The sequence below is a fragment of the Mercenaria mercenaria genome, chromosome 1, assembly GCF_021730395.1.
Source record: "Mercenaria mercenaria strain notata chromosome 1, MADL_Memer_1, whole genome shotgun sequence".
Lineage (NCBI taxonomy): Eukaryota > Metazoa > Mollusca > Bivalvia > Venerida > Veneridae > Mercenaria > Mercenaria mercenaria.
The window spans coordinates 35985883-36008021 of NC_069361.1; the positions used below are offsets into that span (position 1 = coordinate 35985883).

Genomic DNA, 22139 nt, shown 5'->3' on the forward strand with positions numbered 1-22139 from the left:
ACAAAAAAATATTAGTTCCTGCTGTAATTTCTCTTTTGATCCATATTGATCTGAATAGGGAGTAGCCCTTCCGCAAACACAATATCCGTCACAAAACGCACGTGATTCTTTCCCGCCAAAATGTTAATGTGTCCACAGCGTATTTTTTTAGCAAGTGGCACAATCGATCTCAATACAGTTTTCTCAGATGTTAAACTTGAGGTTCTTAACGTTTTGCTTATAGTGCTTTTGTGTGTGTTTGTGAGATTCAATACGTGTTGTTTTTCTTCTTTTTTCTTTCCTTTCTTTAGAACGGAAGCAATATTGCAGCAGATGATTTTTTTGTTGTTTTTATTTACGACACTTTCTATCAAATATTGGTTCTTACACATGTATTTGCAACATAATTATTGAAACTTACGAGCAAAAATAACATTTACATCTAGGAACATATAAAAATGGTTTGACGTAAGTATGATTTTTGTGCTTTGAAAATTTTTGCACTCGTCGGCAACATGAACCTTCTTTTGTAAGCTTGTCTAGGCAGCAATATTTTTCACACATTGTGATGCAAACAAAGAATAATGTAATTGTCGGCCTGTGATAGAAACTCGGGGCTTAATTGAAAGAGCTGCTGTGTCACGTGAATGCAGTTTGGGTTAATGTTCACCCACTGATCAGAACTTATAAAAAATCCGCTGAGTGGAATAAAAAATCGGCGCGCGCTTTTTGAGCGGGTACGTAGGTCGGGAGACAGTAGCAAACGGACCTAATTTTTATTTCGGTCTGACGCCTGATACGCAGGTCATTTCATTTACCATAGGTCTTTGTATTATTTGCATATAAAAGTTTAATTAATTCGTCCATAGAAAATGAAAAGTTTTGAAAATATCATGATGCGCAATGATAATTTTCAGGGTAGTTGCTGCAAACAAACAAAACTGTTTGAAAAGTTGTAATAAACTGCAATTAACATTAACAGCTTAACACTTTATCAAAACAATATGAACATTAAAGCGTTAATAATGTGTCTAATTAAGCAACAGTTTGATTTAAACTCTATGCACCCTTTTGTTAAAGCAATGCCACGTTTAAATACAAACAGACATATAAATATCTAAACTCAAGGAAATGGTAACATATACGTAGATCTGTAATTATTTTTTATTCTTCTATTCGTGTTTGCAAATTAGAAAATTAGTGCTAATTATGAAAGTTATCTACATAAAATAACTACAAAAGAAAGATGTGATTTGAATATGATGTTGATAATGAGTCGGACACTGTCCGTCTCTATATCAAATTGCATATTTTCTCAGAACAGAACAGAACAGAACATCTCGTTTATTCTCTCAATACATGTACATACATGCAAATATGAGGAATTTACAATAGACAATATGATCTATTACGAGGCTACCACATATAAACACATCAAAGTACAGTATATCAGTTATAAACAATTAATATTAAACACATGATATATGCACAATTCATATTAATAGAAATAATAATCTGTAAATATGGAGGAAAGATTACATTCTAATTTCTAGCAATTCGTAGGATAACCTTTACAAACTTACAAAGCTTCAAAAATTCTGATTTGTTGCTAGTACACATTAATTTTTCTAATTTAAACATATTCGGACGTCGATAAAAATATGGTTTGATAAATTGTCTTCTGGCATCGGAGAACTGATCGCATTCGAATAAATAATGAAATTCATCTGTCCGAGTCTAAATCGATTTGCTAGCTTTCATTTTAGGGCTTACAGCCTGTGAAAAACAAAGTAGTATGATGAAAGAATTATTTATTCCTTTGTATTGATGCCATATCTGTCTATTTGTTGCATGTTAGGTGTCTGTTATGCTTCCTGGCAGAAAATAAACGAGGTTAAAGTAAAATGAAACTTGATTTTCATCTGAATTGATTTTTAAAAATCCCGCGATTTGTACTGTTTACATTCTGCATTGAGGCAAAGAGCAGAAGTGTGCCATGTAACAAAGAAAGGCAACTCATAACAAATGAGATGTTTATTTTTTGGCTGTTGAAAAGCTATTTGCGGTCTTACAGCGATATTAAGATGAAAATGACCGTCAAAATCGTCCGACTCTCGATCACGTCCGACTTAAGATCAGTTTACCTTATCACACCATCATCATTAGAAGTCAGTCATGTTGTGAATTTATATTCTGAAGGTACAAGCAAAACTTCTATGACGAGTGCGTCTGTCTGTCAATCATAATTCGTATATGGAGCATAGCTTAATAAACATCGAATTGATTGACTGCAATCTTGGCATATAGGTAGGAAGCGATAAGACTATATATGTGCAGAGCGCATGCACCAGGTCGGTAAGACAAATGTCATAAAAAAGGTCAGATCTGTTATATTTTGTGTTTAGAGCATAAATTCAAAACCGATCAAAATATCGACTTCAAACTCGGCATATGAATAGCAGGCGATAAGATGATGTATTGAACCCATGAAAATGATTTGTAGGTCAAAGTTCAATGTCACAAACTTAGTTCAAATGGCAAAGCTGTCCTTCGTATTTTGTTTCCAGATCACAACTTCAAAACTATTCAATGTATCGACTTTAAACTTCAAAAAGTATGTCCTTTGTATTTTGCGCCCAGAGAAAAACTTATAGTGTAGGTGGGTTTTGATTAGACGAAGAATTAAACATTGCAACAATTCACGAAACCCTCAACATAAAACTTAACCTCCCCACCCTGAACAGTTACTTCATTTCTTCAGGGTGCCTTAGTCTTCCATCACCGCCGTCGTACAAAACATCCCAACCCCAACCAACCGACATATAACACACTCTGCCACCCGCTCCTTTAACAAAACATATAAAGAAATAACATATCATTTCGTTCTGTGACGTATGTAACGCAATAACATCATTGTTTTATCATAATTTAACCACATAGCATCAAAGCGGAGCCAGGTTTATTAGGAAGAAGAAAGAGTTAGCCCGAATGACCAGCTTCAGAAGCCAACTTTTCGGTAACGTGAATGTATTTCTACACAGTGATGAATTTGAGAACATTCGCCGGAAGTTAGCACTGCGTCTTTAGCGGCGAGGAATTAGTTTCTCTACAGTGAAGGGAAAACGTAATTCGACCGCTCAAATTATATATGGCACGCTGATACGGTAAAAACGTGGTCGCCATGACTTATTTTCTCTAAATGCCTTGTCAAAACAATTAAACGCAAACGATATTTCAGGGAAACTGTGGACGCTATGATTTGTGAAAAGTGATGGCCGCAGATGTCGTGACTTGCTAGAACATTTGTGTGTAGTAATATTTGTCTGAACGGTGAAACTCAAGTGTTCGATCTAGAACCATCATGACCTTTTTGTTTTCAGAAAATAATTATCTCGAACGCTCGACATTGCATCTTATTCACATTGGATAACCGGCTATCCTGAAGCCCGCTGGACAAAAAACCTCGCTGGAAATTTAACCCAGCTGTAAATCGTAGGCAAAGTTTTTCATTTATTTTTATTGAAACGAAGTCAATTCCTGCAAATCAACTTGACAGTTTTGTCAGGGAATGAACATGACTTACGTTTACAATTTCTGGGCCAAAAACGATAGTTATGTTTTTAGATATTCGCTAACAATTTCTTCAGTTTGAAAAATCGAGCAAAAATCCGAAGTTTTGCGCAAATTGTTTTGTTTGTGTATGTGTTACCAATGATACAAGTATTTGTGAGGCCCAATCACGAATGACCACCTCAAATGTCAGTATCACAAAAATCTTTTACACAGAACTATATTTAAGTATTTTGTGTCGGACTGGCAATTTCTACATGCATAGACCAAATTTCAAATATATTCATGCTTTTCCATTGGTTTATATCTTTTCCGGCGTATGACTTTATTATTCCTCGAGAGATTTTGAAATACATGTATGTTACACAAATGTTTACTACAGCCAAATGATCTTAGACATGCAAGAGTCATCACCCTTGCTTGAACATTAAGGTCGCACTTTCAGGTCCGGCCTCTAAAGTGTTTATTTTTTATACAAAAAAGACGTTATGTATGTGAAACAATGCACACAAAGCGTTGTACAAAATAACAGTGTAAGATGTTGTTGGCAGAAAGAGCAAATGCGTAAACTGCACAAAAGGGGAGTAACTCTTGTGACATAAATTCTGGGATCCGGGATCGTAAACAAGCAAGGAAGAGTTCCGATCTACCTTGTTATATGTTGATTAAAGCTACATGTGGCTGGCATGTTAAGAAATAACTGAGTTGATAAATGAATACTATTCTTTAAAACAGTCATGTGAGATTTTGCAAAGTTCTGCTTATTTAGATTTGAAACGATCGTTTACAACCGTTTGCCTGTATATATCAACAACTTGCAGTTTTAGACCATGAATAAACTGGTATTTGTTGAAAAGGTATCTATGAATAAAACAAAATAGCAGATTAACATCAGGAGCAATTAAATAATTATGTATGAGCAAATAAGATTATACACGTATCTAGCACTGCACTAAGAACACTTTTCAAAACAAGAACAGGCATTACCAATCCATTTTGAACACTGAAACAAAATGTTAGATATTGCTACAGTGTAAAAAAAAGAAAAAACTTCTTGGATCACTATAGCATAGTTACAACTGTGATTTAAAATAACGAAATTTCAGTAACGTGTCTGAAACATACTATAAAAGTCTTTCCTATATAGTACTACGGTCAAATGCATGCATCAAGTGATCATATCAAACATTTTGAAACGAAGAATTAAAACGCTATACAATATAGGGCAGTTTTCTTGGCTAGAATAGCACAAACACATCGTAAATGGAAAAAAAATACGAAAACCCCATTTTTAAACGAAGTTTAACTATATCTTTATTATTAGTTAAGAAAAATTATATGTGTAGTTGCCATACGTGATTCTGTAAGGGGAAGTGGTGGATGGCTCTCCGACCCCACTCTCCACAATTTAAAAAAAAAAAAGAACAGGCATTTGAGATTCATTAAAGATACTGAATTCTTCAAACGAAATTCAAAGGACTGACGAACAGAAGCAAACATTTGCTCTTGTAAAACCCGAGGTGAAATTACTTTCTGTAGTAGCCCGGAGGCACCTGTAATAGTTTTCCTCCACCATCAAAAGCTGGCAAAGTGGCAATATGTACTGTATTGTTTCGGTGTAACTGCAAAAAAAACTATATGGTTGGCTTTCGCATGGCTGAAAAATGGCATGAACGCGTTTACTAGGTTAAAATTAAGCCCGGGACTGAAGGAATATAGTCATAAAGCCTCTTGAAATGAAAGTACCGTTTTATAAAATAATTACGTTTCCGTCAAATCACTGCCAGTAATACTTTTTACATACAAAAGTATTCAGAATCATCGGAGTTAATTAATGGATATCCTATAAATGTTAGCATCCGAGTTCAGCGACAGCACTAGCGGCCGTTTTCGACATACCTTTTTTTCGACCATGCTTATTTAACGGCTTATATATTTTTTCAGGAATACGTAGAACCCGGAGACTTCACACATGTGTTCCGGAAGGACACATCCGTTAAACTAGACGATAAAAGTTTTCACATGTTCATAAACAAAACAAATTGCGCAAAACTTTGGATTTTTGCTCGATTTTTCAAACCGAAGAAATTATTAGTGAATGTCTAAAAACATAACGATCGTTTTGGGCCAAGATATTGTAAATGTAAGCCATGTTCATTCCTTGACAAAACTGACAAGTTGATTTCAAGAATTGGCTTCGTCTTATTAGAAATAAATGAAAAACTTTACCTACCAATTTACAGCCGGGTTACATTTCCAGTGGGTTTTTTTGTCCAGCGGGCGTCAGGATAGCCGGTTATCCAGTGTGTTATTTCTGGCCCTCAGTGCACATCTTATTTCGATCGCATGACAATTTGTAGAGTTCTCGAGATAACGTAATCTAAAAATATGTGTCCTAAACATACTACCATATAAAAAAGACATGCAATGTATTTTTCAACTTATACTGAGGGTTTCGTTTTCGTTCAGAACCCATCTTCATCTACATACGAGATGTTGCAAGACACGAGACATTAATGTCCTATTACCTGAACAGGACTCCGTGATTAAGACCTTGAATAATTCAAGTTCTGTCGCGCATACCGTGTCGAGGCTCAAACCTGTAAATATCCAATCAATAACGTATGTATAGCGGGGCAAACAGAACAGTATACACGCAATTTGCCTTATATAATTCTAGAATGGAAGCGTCTCTTGTGTCTTGCATTATCCCCCACTCCCTCCCCAGTAACATTTTGAAAGTCTTATGGAGGGATATCTAGTGGCGACTATAAATCTATAAATAAGCTTGCAAACAAGAAAACAGAGTAACCGACAACCATATTATCAGTGTTGAAATAATCTAGAATTCACAATATTCAGCCCTGCAGCGCCCACTCCCCCCGCTCTCCAACTGCCCAAACCCTCTCCTGCAGAAATTTGCAACAGTACCTAAAAACACTTCATTGAATAAACATAGTACAATAAAGTAAAGTGAAATAAAGAAATTCATAACTTAAACTCTTTTAATTACACGATTTTCCTTGAATTATCGAATTATTAGTACGAGATACGGTATATGTGGTATTTTGACATTGAAAAATATCAAATATAAAAAAAAGAACTAAAACGTTCTTATGGTTGTCGGTTTCACAAAGCTAACCTATACATATTCTAAATAATTATGATTTGAAACATAGATAACAGCCATGCAGTCTGATCTAAATCAAAAAGTTTTTTATACATCTCTGATGTGCCAGTGACTTCAATAAGTAGACAAGATAATGTATAGTCTGCTAGGCCGCTAGCCTGCTAGGCTGCTATGTCTCTCGCTAGCAAAATTGCCAGTGTGTTAGGATCTAAAATGGATTTGTGACTTGATGAACGTTTATTCTGCATTAAAATCGGATATGATTACTCATTTAAGGACAGGTTGGCTTGTGCAAAGCTATGCGAAAAACAGCCGTGCAGTCTGATATTAATACATGAGTTTGCTTATACATCTCTCTGAAGCGGCAGTGACTTCAATAAGTGGACAAGATAATATATAGGCTGCTAGGCTGCTAGTTTTCTCGGTTGCAAAATTGCTAGAGTGCTAGGATTTAAAATGGAATGATGTCTTGATGCGAACGATTACTCATTTAAGGCTGCTAGGCTGCTAGCTGCTAGGCTGCTAGGATGCTAACTTCATGCTGCTAGGTCACACACATTGGTGACAGGAAATAAAGAATCGATGTCTGGTAAAGGAAATATTCGAAAAAAATGGGCTTATTTTGATTAATATTTCATCTGACGAGAAGGCAAACAGCCCCCTTTACACATAAATGTACTTAATATTATAGCTAAATAACATACATTTTTAGGTTAAAGGTGGAAGGATAAACCCTTGAGGTCACAGGAGATGAAATATGGAAATCAAGTACAGCATAAACAATAAAACATCAGCTTTAGACCTAATTTAACAAGTTAAGACCCTGGTTCGAGCCTCTGTGTCATCACATATACCCTTAATACATATGGTCTGGCTTGTACGGGTCCTGGCTATTGTTCAAAAACACATTCGGGTATATTGGATACCATCTGGGGTCAGGACATGCAATATAATATTATGGAGGAATGTTGGAGTCAAAACAGCAATATTTTTATCAATATTGGACGGTTTTCATCCCGGTTGGGTGTCCTGTGACCCGGCATATACCACTTTGTTATACCATAAGATAGGTATATGTCCTTGTTATCGAATGATGTCAAGTTTGAGTATTTGACATACCCATAAGCAATTCTCTCGTCTCCCCCGGTCGGGCCAGCTTAGGCTTGGTCTGCACACTACCGCATATATCACGTTTAGTCATTTTCTAGAACCTGTTTTGAGCGCTGATGGCATCATATGGACTTGTAAGTAGCTTAGATACAAACCAACATATTTACGTATGGAATAGGTAGGTACCCGGGATGTACAGACTCGAACCCGCCCCAACCCCTACGGCTATCCGAGATACTCAAACATGGCATCAATTGATAGCCAGGACTTTTTCGAAAACCTTTCCAACGTGGTCAAAATAAGCAGATTTTCAAAGCTCGAACACTACCTGGTGACCTTCTACAACTTGCCCTGACCCCTCGGGCTAAACTAGGTACCTGAACTGGGTCTCAATCTGTAGCTAGGACCTATACCTACGGACGAGAGAATTGCTCCAATGCTGTCGTTTGACTCAATGGAAATTTTATTTTCGTTTTCAGGACTGCCTTTACTGCTCTGAAAAGTTCATATTTTGAGAATATTACTGAACTTTGACCTATGACCTTGACCCCAGCTGACCGGGCTCGAACCCGACTTGACCTGTTTTTTTCGAGGTACTGCCATGTTCTTTGCAAAAAGATATCATTTATTAAAATCAGACATCAAGTTATGAAGATATAGCTTCTCTGACAAGGCCCTACCCTCTATTTAGTATATGGAGTATGCATATTTGCACGAAAAATGGTACAATTTTAGACGGTCCTCCGACGAAACCGTCCTCGATGAAAATGTACAAATCACATATCTGTTTAGACAATGTTAAGATTTAATTCATAAAATATAATTCATTAAAATGTCTTATGTTTGGAACATTATACAATTATTTGAAGTTAATGAAAACCGCGAACTTTCCATACGGAAAAGTACGGAAATGCAGCTTTTATCCTAAATTACGTACATGCGGACGAACAGATGTTGTCTCTTTTGTCACAAACTTTCAGATATCATAGTAGCGATATAGTTTGTTACGGGAAAAATAAGTCTCTGAAAATATATATGCTAAAAATGTCGAAAAACCGTTTTAAATTAAGTGTATTTTTAAAATCATATGAAATAAAGAACAGTCGGATTTAGCGGTGTTCAGCCAGCAGAGACTGTCATTAGAGGCATGAAGGGGGCAATTAGCCGGATATGCCTCCGTGGTCCACTCGAATGTAGTCCATATCAATATATAGTGCAATTTTCCCGCCTAGTAAAGGCCATTTTCATGCCAGATATAAGCTTTATTGATGCTTGATTGTAAAAAGGAATGTCCGCAGATGATTTTAAGCTACGTTATATGCTTCAAAAGTTGATTTGAAGCTGCCTTGTAAAATGAAAGTGAAAGTAGGTATTTCCTGATGTCTACCTACGCAATATTAGCGTTTTCATCACGTGTCTCAGTCACGTGACCATGGTTTCACTGCATTATGGCCAACCCCATATTTTTTGGGTATATTTTGATTGCCTAAAGACAGACCTTCAAGACAAGGGTAGTCTCGCAGGAAGTGAAAGGCTAGAAATCTTGATAAAAATATGTTACAAGTTGTTAATTTTATATAGAAAATAGTAGCGGAGGCATTTAATACCTTCATACCTTAGAAATTTGTTTCGGTGTATTAATAAATAATATCCAGGAAGAATTACATCGATCAGTTTGTCCGGAAATTTAATCCCAAGCGACAGTGCGACAATGCGAGGTTTTACTAATTCTCGCAACTATGTCTGTTGGATTTCAATTTCACGACGCGAGAATTAAGAAAGACAAGCGACAATTAAGACGATAATTATCGCCCTCTTAACCTCGTGAGGATTGTTAAATGTCGCATGTACATATGTTTTTGGACAGGGCGACAACGCTATAATTATCGCGTTGTCGCGTGTTGGCGAGGCGACAATTTAAGTGGCACGAACAGGATTCCGTAATAAAACGCGTAAAAACCAAGTAAATGAATTTATCCTACCCTTATACAAGATATAGCACAAAATCGGCCTGCCTAATAAACTTTGCTTTATTCAGTCAGTGTCAAAATATCACTTTTGTGGGAAATTTTGAAATCGTATATTTTATCAAAATTTTTAATTGAAACCGATGCCATTGTATTGGAAATGTTTGAATTTAGAAAATGAGTGGTCAAATTATAGGTTTTTATCAAGAAACAAAAAAGTTGTTGCTATTTTTCACTTTTACGGCACTTCAGCCGGAAATTTTGAAAACATATTTTTTCCGAATTTTTCATTGAAACCGTTATCATTGTATTGGAAATGTTCTTACTAAGAAAATAAGTTATAATATCAAAAGTTTTTTTCCAGAAACAAAAAAGTTATAGCAATTTTTCAATTTTATCCGCAAATTTTATTGCACTTGCAAAAGTTATATATGACGTCAAGTCTGCACTCTGTTGCTCTTTCCAACGACATTTTCCCCAATATTCTGAGCACGTAGGATAAATAGAATACAATCATGTATAAGATTACTGTCTGAAAAATTTAAATTTATTAGGCTCGTCTACGAAAATATATAAGGCTCGGCAACAGCCTCGCCTAATATATTTTCTTCAACTCGCCTAATAAATTTAAAATTATCCGACAGTAACCTAATATTCTCTATATATTGTCCCTCAACGTCATTAAATTTCCTTGAAATGCGCGGTAAAGTCTACATTGTTTTTTCACGTTGACATCATTTAATTTTGAATTATCCGTTGGGGGCCGTAATACGTTTACGCTTTGCTACGGAACGTGCATATATAAAAAGGTGTTATAACAGCACGCGAGCGCGAGAGTCTCTCTGTTAACACACGTTTTCTCTCCTGTTAAAACACCCCCGAAAAGTGACAAGAACAGCAGTTTTATGCTAGAATATCATTTATTGTAACATGACAGTGTTTAAGCTCTTCTTTTTCAGGTTTTTTTTAAAGAAATCGTAATAAAACACATTAAAAAGAAATAATACCATAACCGCTTTTTAAGACGAGAACAATGGAAAGTATTTATATTATGCTCGCCCGGGAAGTTCTATATTCATATTCAGGAGCTCGGATCGTGAGTGAGACGTATCACGTCTCCGCAGGGAGATCGGCTAAAGATCAGGGGAGTACTGGTAAAAAAAACAACACCGTAAATAACTTAAATGCTGGTGAAAAAATATCGATACAGCCATAAAACATCAACATAGTTTTATTACACCATATGTAATTAGATCTCTTCTGAAAAATAGCATTGCATAAAGTCATTAAAATAGTTTTATTTTAGTTCTAAGTTTATTGAAAGTACTACTGTTGTTGATATGTTTTTTTTTCATTTAGTTAAGAATGTTATATATAATATTATGTTGACAATGACTGTAATGGAGCTTTTGTTCCTAATTACAATATAATTATATATTCAGAGTCATAACTATAATTGTCTTCAATATATCGTATGCCATTAAAGGGCTTGCCGCCAGTTTCGAAAATCAGAAATTGTCTTCGTTGGTTTGTTATTATAATAAATACAAAGTAAAGTTAAAGCGATTGAGTGAGTTTAAAACATTATTTCTAAACAAAAAAATCTGTGCAGTGTGTACAGTATACAGATAAGATCTCTAAAGCGTTAGCCACGCAATAAAAAGATATCCGATTATCTTCAGATATTTACTTCAAACTGTAGAAAATCTTCATACAGATCTAAATTTATGTTTAAACTGAGCTACATTCATAAGTAAGTGTCATGCAGTAACAATAAATTATTTGTGAAAAAATTCAAGTTCTTTTCAGTGGAAATACCAATATTTATACTAGGATGATGTGGAGTCACAAATAGTTTTGCTTGTGATCTCGCATCTAAACTTTGATGTATCATTTGAATTGTAGGATTTCAAAATTTCTAAGGGAGCCCTTTGTCCATATCTCTTACGAAACCCCGTAACCCCTAACTCCAACATGTTCCCCATTTCCATAATTCGCGCTACCTGTGTTCAGTTAGGTAGGGCAGCGTATTCTTTAAACCCGTTTGTTCCAAATGAGAGAACTCTTTTCGTGTCAAACCGGACGGCTTTTATTTTGTAACTTACTCTATCAAGCTTAAACACGTCTTAAATCTCAGGCTGAAACCTATTTCTGCCAAATAAAATGGCTTTTATTTTTTAACCCGATCATGTCAAATTGAACATATACCCGTCGATTCTTTACTTTTCAATGCCAGATTTAATATCTCAGTTCATATCATATTAAAAAAAATATTTTTCTTGTTTCAGCTCTCGGCTGGTCGGCAGCAATACAGTGCTATGAGTGCGATTCTGATAGATTTGACGCCTGCGTTGATCCGTTTGTTAAAAGAACTTCCTCAATCGCCGCTTACTTTGAATCAGGATCAACCGACTGCAAGGCATGCATTAAAAAGATAAGGCAAAGACCAGAAGACACAGGTATCGACAGTTTAATCTAAATATAAATACACAAATTACGTTCCTTGTTTACTTGTTGCAATATCTATCCTATTATGTAAAACGGTTTTTGATTGGCCCTTTGGAAAGGTATGTCCCGGTTACTGTGATATGTCCACGTTATGACGATCAAAAAATCGATCTCCCTTGCTGACATAGTTATCGACATGCGGATACAGTTATCGACAGCTATATATGACATTTAATTTTCTGGAAATTTTATGCAGTATTTTATAAATAAATATAGTAAATTTCAACTTATTCGCGTAAAACTGTTTACTGAATAAAAAAAATGTGCAGACGACACGCGAGCTAGCCTCTCCTTCAAATCACATGGTTACGACATCAACATATGCAAATTAATTGGCCACTAATTGTTTAATTGATTCAATTAATGACACTAAAGAAATAAATGTTATCGGATTGCCGAGAGTATTACACAGAAATAATATCAGTGTAAGGTCTATATGGTGTTTTTCCGAAAGTGAAATAGGTTGCGCGTCTTGGAATGGAAAATTACCAATTATGACGTATCATTTCCTTAAAACTCGTAAAAAAGGGAAACATAGCTTTTATTCATATAGATGAATTTGTCTATGTACCAATTTTCACCATTAAGTCTGCGTATCGGAACAGCAGATTTTCCTCCGGGGGTGTCAAGAATGATGGTTGCCATGTCGTTTCGGCTCTTCTGGTACCCGGCCTGCCATTTTACTTGTAAAGTTGTGCAGGGCACAGCATACAACTTCGCCAAAGCAAAGACAGCGAAGCCATCCCTCAATATGTTGATTGCAGTGCTCATTTATGAGGGAGAATATTTAAACCTTCTGTTATGTTGAGAAAACATTTAAATTCAGGGAAAAGGTGGTTTGTAAGCATCTAAATGCTAGATATGAACCATTTTGCTATACTCAGTTTAGATAAGAAAAGAGGTTTGACGACCCAAATATTCATTTTGTAACATTTTTAAATATTATTAGGGACCATGTTGATAACTGTAGACATCACTGAAATTCGGAGATAGTTATCGACACCCCCAATTTGACACCCGCAATAGATGCATGTAATATTTTGTGGTACGCAACCTACAAATATACGTCATTAGGTCAAATTAACATTAATAACCCGCCAAAACTACAGCGAAAATTTCCAGAAGCAAGATTTAGGACACCGTACTCTTACCGCATGACGTAAGCACTTCTATTTTTAGAAACGACACCAAACAGTGCCTGACGAAATTGTCTCTGGTCAGTCAAAAATATGGCGCACAGCTTTCAAAAACGATGAAACGAACGCATAAAATATTTTTCTGGTACATTTTGATATTATTGGGTTTCCATGACGTTATTTTTACTTAAAAATCAATTAAGATCAACAGAACTGTTGATAACTGTAGACTGTCGGTAACTGTGTCTAATTTATATTTTTTCATACACAGATGTAAGTAGTTTATGATACTCATCGATGTGGGTTCCAACATTCGCTAGAACTGTAGAGAATTCTTCATGTGAGGAAGCTGTCCGTCTGGCTTACAGAAGGCCGGTGGTTTTATCCATGTGCCCGTCCATGTCTGAAGTAATGTTTGGAGAGACAACGAGGGTCTTGCTCTATCATAAAAAGTTTGGGGAAAACGCCATATGACCTACTGAATTGTGACGGTATAACTCTAAACCCAACAAAAAAAAAATCAGTTTGTGTACATGCACTTTAACTTGGCAATAATACTGATGTTTTACCTTAAAAAGCGTCAGAAAATAAAACCCATAATTTACAGGAAGTTACATATTGAATCTTTTTTTTTTCGAATTACAACATGTACTGGCATTTAAGCCATTTTGTGTATAAAAAACACATAGAAGTTTTAAAGGTGCCTATCGGCATAAAGTAATTTACCGTCATTGAGAACTTGACATTTTTTTAAAGCAAAAGAAATTTGTGACGGAAGCTTCTTCAAAAAAATGAAGATGAAAGGCTTTCTTTTTAAGTGTGTTTTTTCTTTCACACAAAACGTCAAAAACTTTTGTACCTTGGTAATTTGGAAATGTTTTATATAACATTTACTGCGACTGTCATACTTTATACGTCATTTTTATAGGATTATACATCAATGCAATAAAAGCTAGTTATTTTTCGTGTTATCATTTCTGGAATGACTAGCTTTATATTTTCTTTCACTGCGTTCAGCCAAACATCTTTACTACCAGATTCTAGCAGAAAAAATCAAAAACAACTGAACACAATATAGGAGTGGTATGACGGACTATGCTCTGTATTTTATAAACATTTGAGCCGCGCCATGAGAAAATCAACATAGTGGGTTTGCGACCAGCATGGATTCAGACCAGGATCCATGCTGTTCGCTAACGGTTTCTCTAATTGCATTAGGCTTTAAAAGCGAACAGCATGTTTGGATCCATGCTGGTCGCAAACCCACTATGTTGGTTTTGTCATGGCACGGCTCATTTCAGGATACATTATTTCAATAAAAATCTATCACATAAGAATAGTTCCACACAAAAAAGCCCCTTTAAAAACCTGTGACTTCCCAGTTACTCACATTATACACTGGAAAAACATATTTGGAATTAATGATATTCGAATTAATTAAACAGTCCGGAACTATTCCACGCTCTCTAGTCAATGGTTTGTGTTATACAATCACTTTGAAAAAAATTCTGCGCAAAGCACACCTCTCGCTTTTAAACATGAAACAGGAAAAACAAAAATCGCCAGTCTGCAAAAGAAAAAGTACGGTTAAAATATGTACACAACTGATAAAGCAAATGCTAGACTAGCCACTGGACAGATAATAAATATATTTCTAAATTTTTTCCCTTTTGTCGAATTCAATTCCATAGAGACAAAAGCCAGTCTATTTTAGAGATTTCCACAGAGGAATGATGTTAAAATTATGATACTGGACATAGGATATAGACTAGCTCAGTTCACTACATTCAATCATAAAAATGTAAAAAGATGTATCATAGTCTGGGTGCTAGTCTAAGCAAATGCACGAAGGGCCGGTGGGTAGGTTGAAATGTCATGTACGTAGTCCATCAAAACCTCGAATGACCACAAAGAACCGTTAGGCCCTATATAATATACGTTACTTAAAATAGAACACGAGAAACCTTTCTTTATAATAGTGTAATACGGCCGAAAATAAATACATTTAAAAGTGGTGGATTTGTTCGAAAGTTTAACAAATGATCGTTTACACTTATTTGTGTTCACCGACTGCTTAATACACGAGGTATTGTTTTGGCGGTTGCCCAATATTATGCATAAATTTTATAGATACACGTTGTCTAGGGAATCACAAGAATTAATTTATTATACATGTAAAAAGTTACGTTAACAGCTATTTCACTAGAAATACAAGTGTTTAAAATTAAAATTATACATACCTCCCTTTATCTAACATCATTGATCGGTATATTCAATAAATTTTGAAGATACAGACTGTTTTAAAACTTGCCTTTTGGTTAAGATTGTTGAAATATCCCAATATACATCAAATGAAAGTGTAAGACTTTAAATTATATTGAAATCGAAAGAAAATCCTGTTTTTGAGAACCCCAACATAAAAATAATTAAACTTGTATTTCTAACAAGGATCTTATTTTATGTTATTGGTCTTGTTGTTTATTAAATAAATCCCATACAGAATATATTACAATGAAAAAATGTTCATAACGTGTTTCTTAAATGTGATTGCCCTCCTCTAAAATGCTACGTATCTTTTATTTTACAGATGGAGATTTATATTTTGAAAGGTACTGCTCCGATACATATCATTCCGGGTGTGAGAAAGACAATGATGGCGATGTGACTTGTTCATGTGTCTCCGATCTGTGTAACGGAGGATCTAGCTCTCGACTCAAAATCACTACTGTTGCCTTTATAAGTTCCCTCCCTTTGATTATCTACAAATTTGGCTTGTAAAGTGGATTTTCTCTTTCATCTCTTCTTTTGTGTTTTGTAAATTATATCATTTTCAAATTTAACGATGTTGCCTGTAATATGTTTTCCATTATTTTATTGCTTGTTGTTGAATCAATTGATATTACATGTACCTCTTTTTGATGCCTTCATTTATAACGTTCAAAAGTACACGTGTTCGTGGTAAAATAGCTTTCTCATATTGTACTCATAGTGTAAAGGTAGCAAGTTGTAGTTGCCATAATGATTACAGCTTGTATGTTACGGTCTAAGTAAACTGTAGCTCCGGAACTGGAAGGCTATCAAAGGAGTTTTGTCTGCTATCGAATATGCACGTGCAAACCCGCGTATACGTTTAAGTGTTAGTAACATCATACTTTATAAACAGTGCGATAAATTGCATGTTTGCTGTGAGATTCATAACACTTTAACAAGTGTCTGCATATCGAAGGCTTCACTAGCCCCTAGACTATGGTAATTTTTGTTTTCCATTTTAAGTTTGTCCAGTCTCGAAATCTCTAAAACAGACTGTCTCTATAACCTGTAACAAAGGAAAATAAAAATAATAAAAAGATGTTACGATTGTAATGTAATACCTAGGTTTATAATTTTATATTTTGGTATTTCTTTCGGATAATTAAGATTTTAACTGTACATTTCAAAAGTCAGACGAAACTTGTAAACTTTGCAGTAGCTTCGGGTTAAAAAACATTCGTTAATATCCAAGTTTAATTACCAGGTAGACAGGATGTGAAATAATGTGTCTGTTGTGTTTTCCTGTATAACACTTTATAAACTCAATATACTCTGTGATCAGGGAGAGGCTGCCCAAGTGGCGGGCTAAGGGACATGTCGTCCCGCTCTCATGAGCTGAATGTTAAAAGCTAGTCTGAAGTACATTGATAATTAAGAACTTGTGTTAATAGAGTTGTTAACAGAACTGTTTTAAAAATCTATCAGAAATTGATTATATTTGTGAAATTAGACTGAACATTTATAACTAACTGTGCATTGCTCTTCGTAGTAAATAAAAATGTTAGAACTGTCGTAATGTGTTGTGTTCGCGACAAACTTCAGGTACACAGACCAAGTGCTACGTTACACGATATACTTTATTATTCGTATTGTGACACATCTCATTAAAGCAAGTCGTCTTTTTAAGTTCATTGAAACTACTCACGGTTTTCTTCTCCTATAAATCTACCTCCCGTAAAAGGAGGTAATCCCAAAGCAAAAAAGTATGTTTTTTCCCTATTCTGAATTTAAAATTTCCAAATGAGTGTTACCTTCTAGGGTGTTAGCTGTTTTGAAATAGTTTTGCTAATTTGTATGTATATTTTAGTTATAAAAACAACAGTTTAGCAAGTACTGAATTTCAATCCATTAATATTTTACACAAAAATATTTTTACATAGATTTTGGTTATTTGCAAATTTTCCCAATTCTGACAATTTTCCGAGTGCATTTTCCCAACTCCACTGGTGATGGCACGGCATTCTCAAAATGATGAAAAAAGGCCTGGTATTTCACCTTTAGCAAACGGTCCTTTTTTATGAAATAAGATTTCGTAATTCATAACAAAGAAATAGTATTTCGCAATTACGAAATAGAAAATATTATAATACCTAAAATCTCGATGTCACCTTAGGGACTCCATAGTATTGTACTGCAAAATACCATAATTTTAGATCATGTAGTCTGTACGTTTTCGTATTTAGATCAGAAATGCAAATGCCAAAAGCTGTTCAGTAGGTAACAACAGTTTAAGGTAACTGACATAATGTGACAGAGCATGAGATTTTGGGTCCAAATGCAATTTTGATCAAAAATGGGGTTTTGGGCTAATCTGACAGACTGACACGTTCTGAGTAAAAATCTTCAATTTGAGAACAAAAATCAGTCGTTGTCATGAAGATATTACCACTTTTCGGACACCATGTTTTTGTCTAACTGTATCAAAATTGAGACAGTATATCTTAATAATGACACCATATTTAAATAATATCAAGATTAAATACATGATAAAATAACAAAAGCAACATGCAATTAATGGAATGTGTTTCTTTTTGTCTCTTTCTTTCATGTAGTATAAAAATATTTATGTTCTAAAAATCGTTTCTATAGCAACACTGTTGGTTAACCTCTTGTTAAACAGTCTCTTGGTGAATCTAGCAACAGATTACATAGAATGTGAAATAAATACACAATTTACTTTTTCTAGTGTGCAAACAGTTTACAGACAACTGTTTTATGACATTCTTTTGAACAAGATACAGAATTATTTATTTGATATCAAATTAGACAACATCCCAAAAAACTAGGACATTAATCTTATTATTATAGACACCTTATCTATTAAACAGTAAGAAAGAAAATCAGGCAAGAAAATATAATAATTAGACTGTTATTATCAACTGTGAGTTTGCTAAAATTTTAAAAGACTTAGATATACTGATCAGTGAATCATTACCATGGCAACGATGTGGTATTTTCTTACAAAAATACTAACATTACCATGGCAACAATGTGGTATTTTCTTACAAAAATACTAACATTTTTGGCAATTTCTTTGTAATATATTGAATATATATTGGAAGTGTTTTTCCATATATTTACATCAAAAGCTGTCTGTTTTCTTATTTAAAAGTAAGAGAGTAGACCTCATTCCATGAAAATTAATGTAATATGGTTTGAGAAATACATAATTTGCAGATACACCTCTCTCAGTTACAATTATTGCCATTTTAAGGCAGGCTTGTGTAATAACATAGTGCTTTGTTGATGCAATTATTACATATGAAAATATATTCACTAACATAATACAGCTTAACATATATAACATATAAACAAGAAAGATGTTGTTTACATATGATGATAAAAGTTAAATTAATGTTACCATGGCAACAATGCACTATTTTCTTAAAATAATAGATTTTTTTGTAAATTTTCCAGAAAGAATCAGAACATTCATTTAGCATCTGTTCAGTATACATTTGTTTTACACCACAAATGGTCAATTATTATCATTTATAAAAAACAAACATCATTTTATGTAATATAACTTGTCTTTGAGAACTACATATTTTCCTGATATGCCTACCTGCATTACAGCTCTGCCATTTTATGGCAGATTTGTGTTATAACATGTTTTGTTGATGGTTACACATAAAAGATATTTTCTTGCAGAACATAGTCTGATTAGCAGAATATAAACAAGACACATGATGTTTACATAATCAAACAAATCTAAATTTAAGTCAAATTTGTGTTACCATGGCAACTCACAATGTTTTGCAAACAAATTAGCTATTTCTGCAAAGGTCATGTCATGTAAAAATATCTTTTAACACAATTATAACCATAGATTAACATGATTAATTCTTGAAATAAAATATATTATATTCAGCCAGTAACAAATATTTTCTGCTATACTGGTAGTTTTCTGCCGTTTCTGGAAAAATCCTTCCTACACTCACACTGGCAAGGCAGTTTTTATTGTAAAAATGTTTCCTCCAAAGGTTGTGCTTTAATGTCACACATGTTGTAGTTTTGAAACAACTAGGATTCATTCAATAGACATGTCTTAGTATTTCATGCATGCAGTTTTGGAAAATTTATAAGTTAAATTCTGTATTGTTAGAACAATTAGGATAGTGCTTCTCAAACAACTTCACAGCTGTCATGACATCAGAACACTACTTTAACCCAATATTTCTCACAGTTGACTAAGTTTTACATTTTCTTGAAACACATTTGTAATTTGAACTAGAATCTTTAACTTTTTCAGGCCATGAGGGCAGGAAACATGACCTTATTTGTGCAATATGGAGTTATTTGCTCATATCAGTTTTTGTGACATGCACTCTATTCCACAGGCATGATTTCAGCTGGATGATCAGTAGAACATATTAAATCCTTCTGTTTCATTCCCATTTAAATATTGATAGTTCTTTCATCACTGCAAAACAAAAATTCATCAACATTAGAACTTCATTTTAATAGGATTAGTATAATGTTACAATATAAGACTGTAAAGCACTTTTTTAAGCTTAAGAGAGTCTTTTTGTTAAAAGCTGAATGAAAGCAGATTTGATAAGTATAAACTCATCCAAGAATCTTACAGTATTCATGCAGAAAAAGTAGCTTTTCAAGAATACATAAACTAGCTAAGATTCCTACAGACTAGACATACAATTCATGCAATCAAACTTAATGTAAACACAAATACTGTAGAAATAGTTTTGAAAATATGAAAAAATACATACATGATATATTCAATTATTGTATTTCATTACTTATTCACTTCTTAATATATTACACATATTTTTGAATTGGTCTATAATCAAAATCATTTCTCTTAAAATGTTATGGATGAAATAGATCATTTATGTTTATGCTACTTTAATGTCTTTATCTTTCTTAGAATAGCAGTATAGTAACTGTAAAAATGTATGAAGAAATTTACAAACCCCCATAAAATTCAGCTTGTTGTGTATAGACCTTCCTGGAAAATCATTTAACATGTTTAAGGTCACTGCATCAAGCCAAACAATCCTCAGTGGTTGATCTGTAAAATGAAAAAAAAAATACTCAAAAAGGCTGAAATGCAGATCTATAAAAATGTCCTGGGCAGTTAGCTCAGTATATATTTAGCACAAAGACTTATATAAAAAGAGTAATAGGTTTGAATTCCTGGTAAGGCTTTCAAAACACAATGTATCTAATGTTTATTTATTTTACAAAGTGTTTTTTAGTCACTTGCCAAGAACAGTACAATAATGGCCAAGTGAACAGTATGCAAATTTATCATGAAAAGCTTTGGAAAAAACTGTCTCTTTCCAAGTAAAAACAATATTTATGCCTTGTAGAAGTTTTATGTATGGCCTGATTTGACATACATGTAAGAAATTAGTGGTTGAAGCTGACAATAGATGTGTTTCAACTATACCTAATCAGTCACTTTCATGGCATGGCTATATTTATAAAATGGTCAGTGCTTTAACTTTAATATGTAACTAAACATTATGACTGACTGTTGTAATTTTGTCTGGCACCAGAATCACAAGGTCTTCATGTAACTGTTTTGCATACTGATTCTACCGAATACTTCTTGTAATTGTCTTGCATACAGATTCTACTGAATAAGAGTCAAACCCGATTTAAAAAAAGTTGAATTCATGGCATATTTAGTATATAAAATATAGTCTACAATATATTGACACTTGTAAATAAAATGTGAACTGCGCGAAATCTACCTCGAATCTGTCATTAGTGTCAAATCTGGGCTATTTTTGGAAAAGATATTGGACAAAACGTCGATATAAACTCAAATAATATTTTTAACACTACATATCGCTTAAATACTTACTTACCTTGAGATTCGCTAACTGTCATCCTTTATACAATCGAAATAAATCATCAAATAATTGTTTCGGTAGTTTCATTTTCTCCGCGACCTTCGATGTTTACAAATGGCGCGTCGATTCAAAGGGCGATAAATTATCAATCATTTAAATTTTTTAAAGAAACGCAATTGCAAAACACGGAAATGTTTATAAATGTCACTTCATTTTTTTTCTTGTGGCAAGGTAGAGTATTATTGAAAACAAGAAATGCATTAATTGCCGCGAACACGTGGTAACGTCCATCATTTTTTGTGACGTAACTTTAATCGATGTTTTCTCAAATGACGTAACGCCGAATTTGGACCCAAAATGTCATGGTGCGTCACATATAATGACAATTGATAAATTTCCTATTCTCCGTACGCAGTTTCGGCAGTCTTCAGGTTTTACCATGTACGCGCTGAGCCTTCTCAATGAAAGAGTAGGACTTTTCATTTTAGTATAAGGGTTAATGTAATGGGCCGGTAATGACAACAAAGTCCGCAAATTACGTATTCCCTGTATGTAATTTCGGCATTTCCCGGTTTTACGGTAAGTCACGTGCGCTTTTATCTTCTCT

The 22139-nt window shown here is 34.2% G+C and overlaps 1 protein-coding gene and 1 long non-coding RNA gene across 2 annotated transcripts in view; one reads left to right on the forward strand and one right to left on the reverse strand.

The window, feature by feature from the left end:
* The window catches only part of LOC123541861 (uncharacterized), a 56660-nt gene extending 39438 nt beyond the window's left edge, over positions 1–17222 (forward strand). The window contains exons 2-3 of the mRNA XM_053544240.1: positions 12045–12215; positions 15988–17222. Coding sequence (XP_053400215.1) covers positions 12045–12215; positions 15988–16178 — 362 coding nt within the window. The 3' untranslated portion in view covers positions 16179–17222. The remainder of the gene's footprint in view (positions 1–12044; positions 12216–15987) is intronic.
* Positions 17223–17824: 602 nt separating this feature from the next.
* Positions 17825–21817, reverse strand: LOC123545682 (uncharacterized). The gene is made up of 3 exons (XR_006685414.2): positions 21548–21817; positions 20645–20742; positions 17825–20133 (listed from the first exon to the last, which is right to left on the reverse strand). It is a non-coding gene; the product is annotated as an uncharacterized LOC123545682 (long non-coding RNA).
* Positions 21818–22139: the final 322 nt, after the last annotated feature.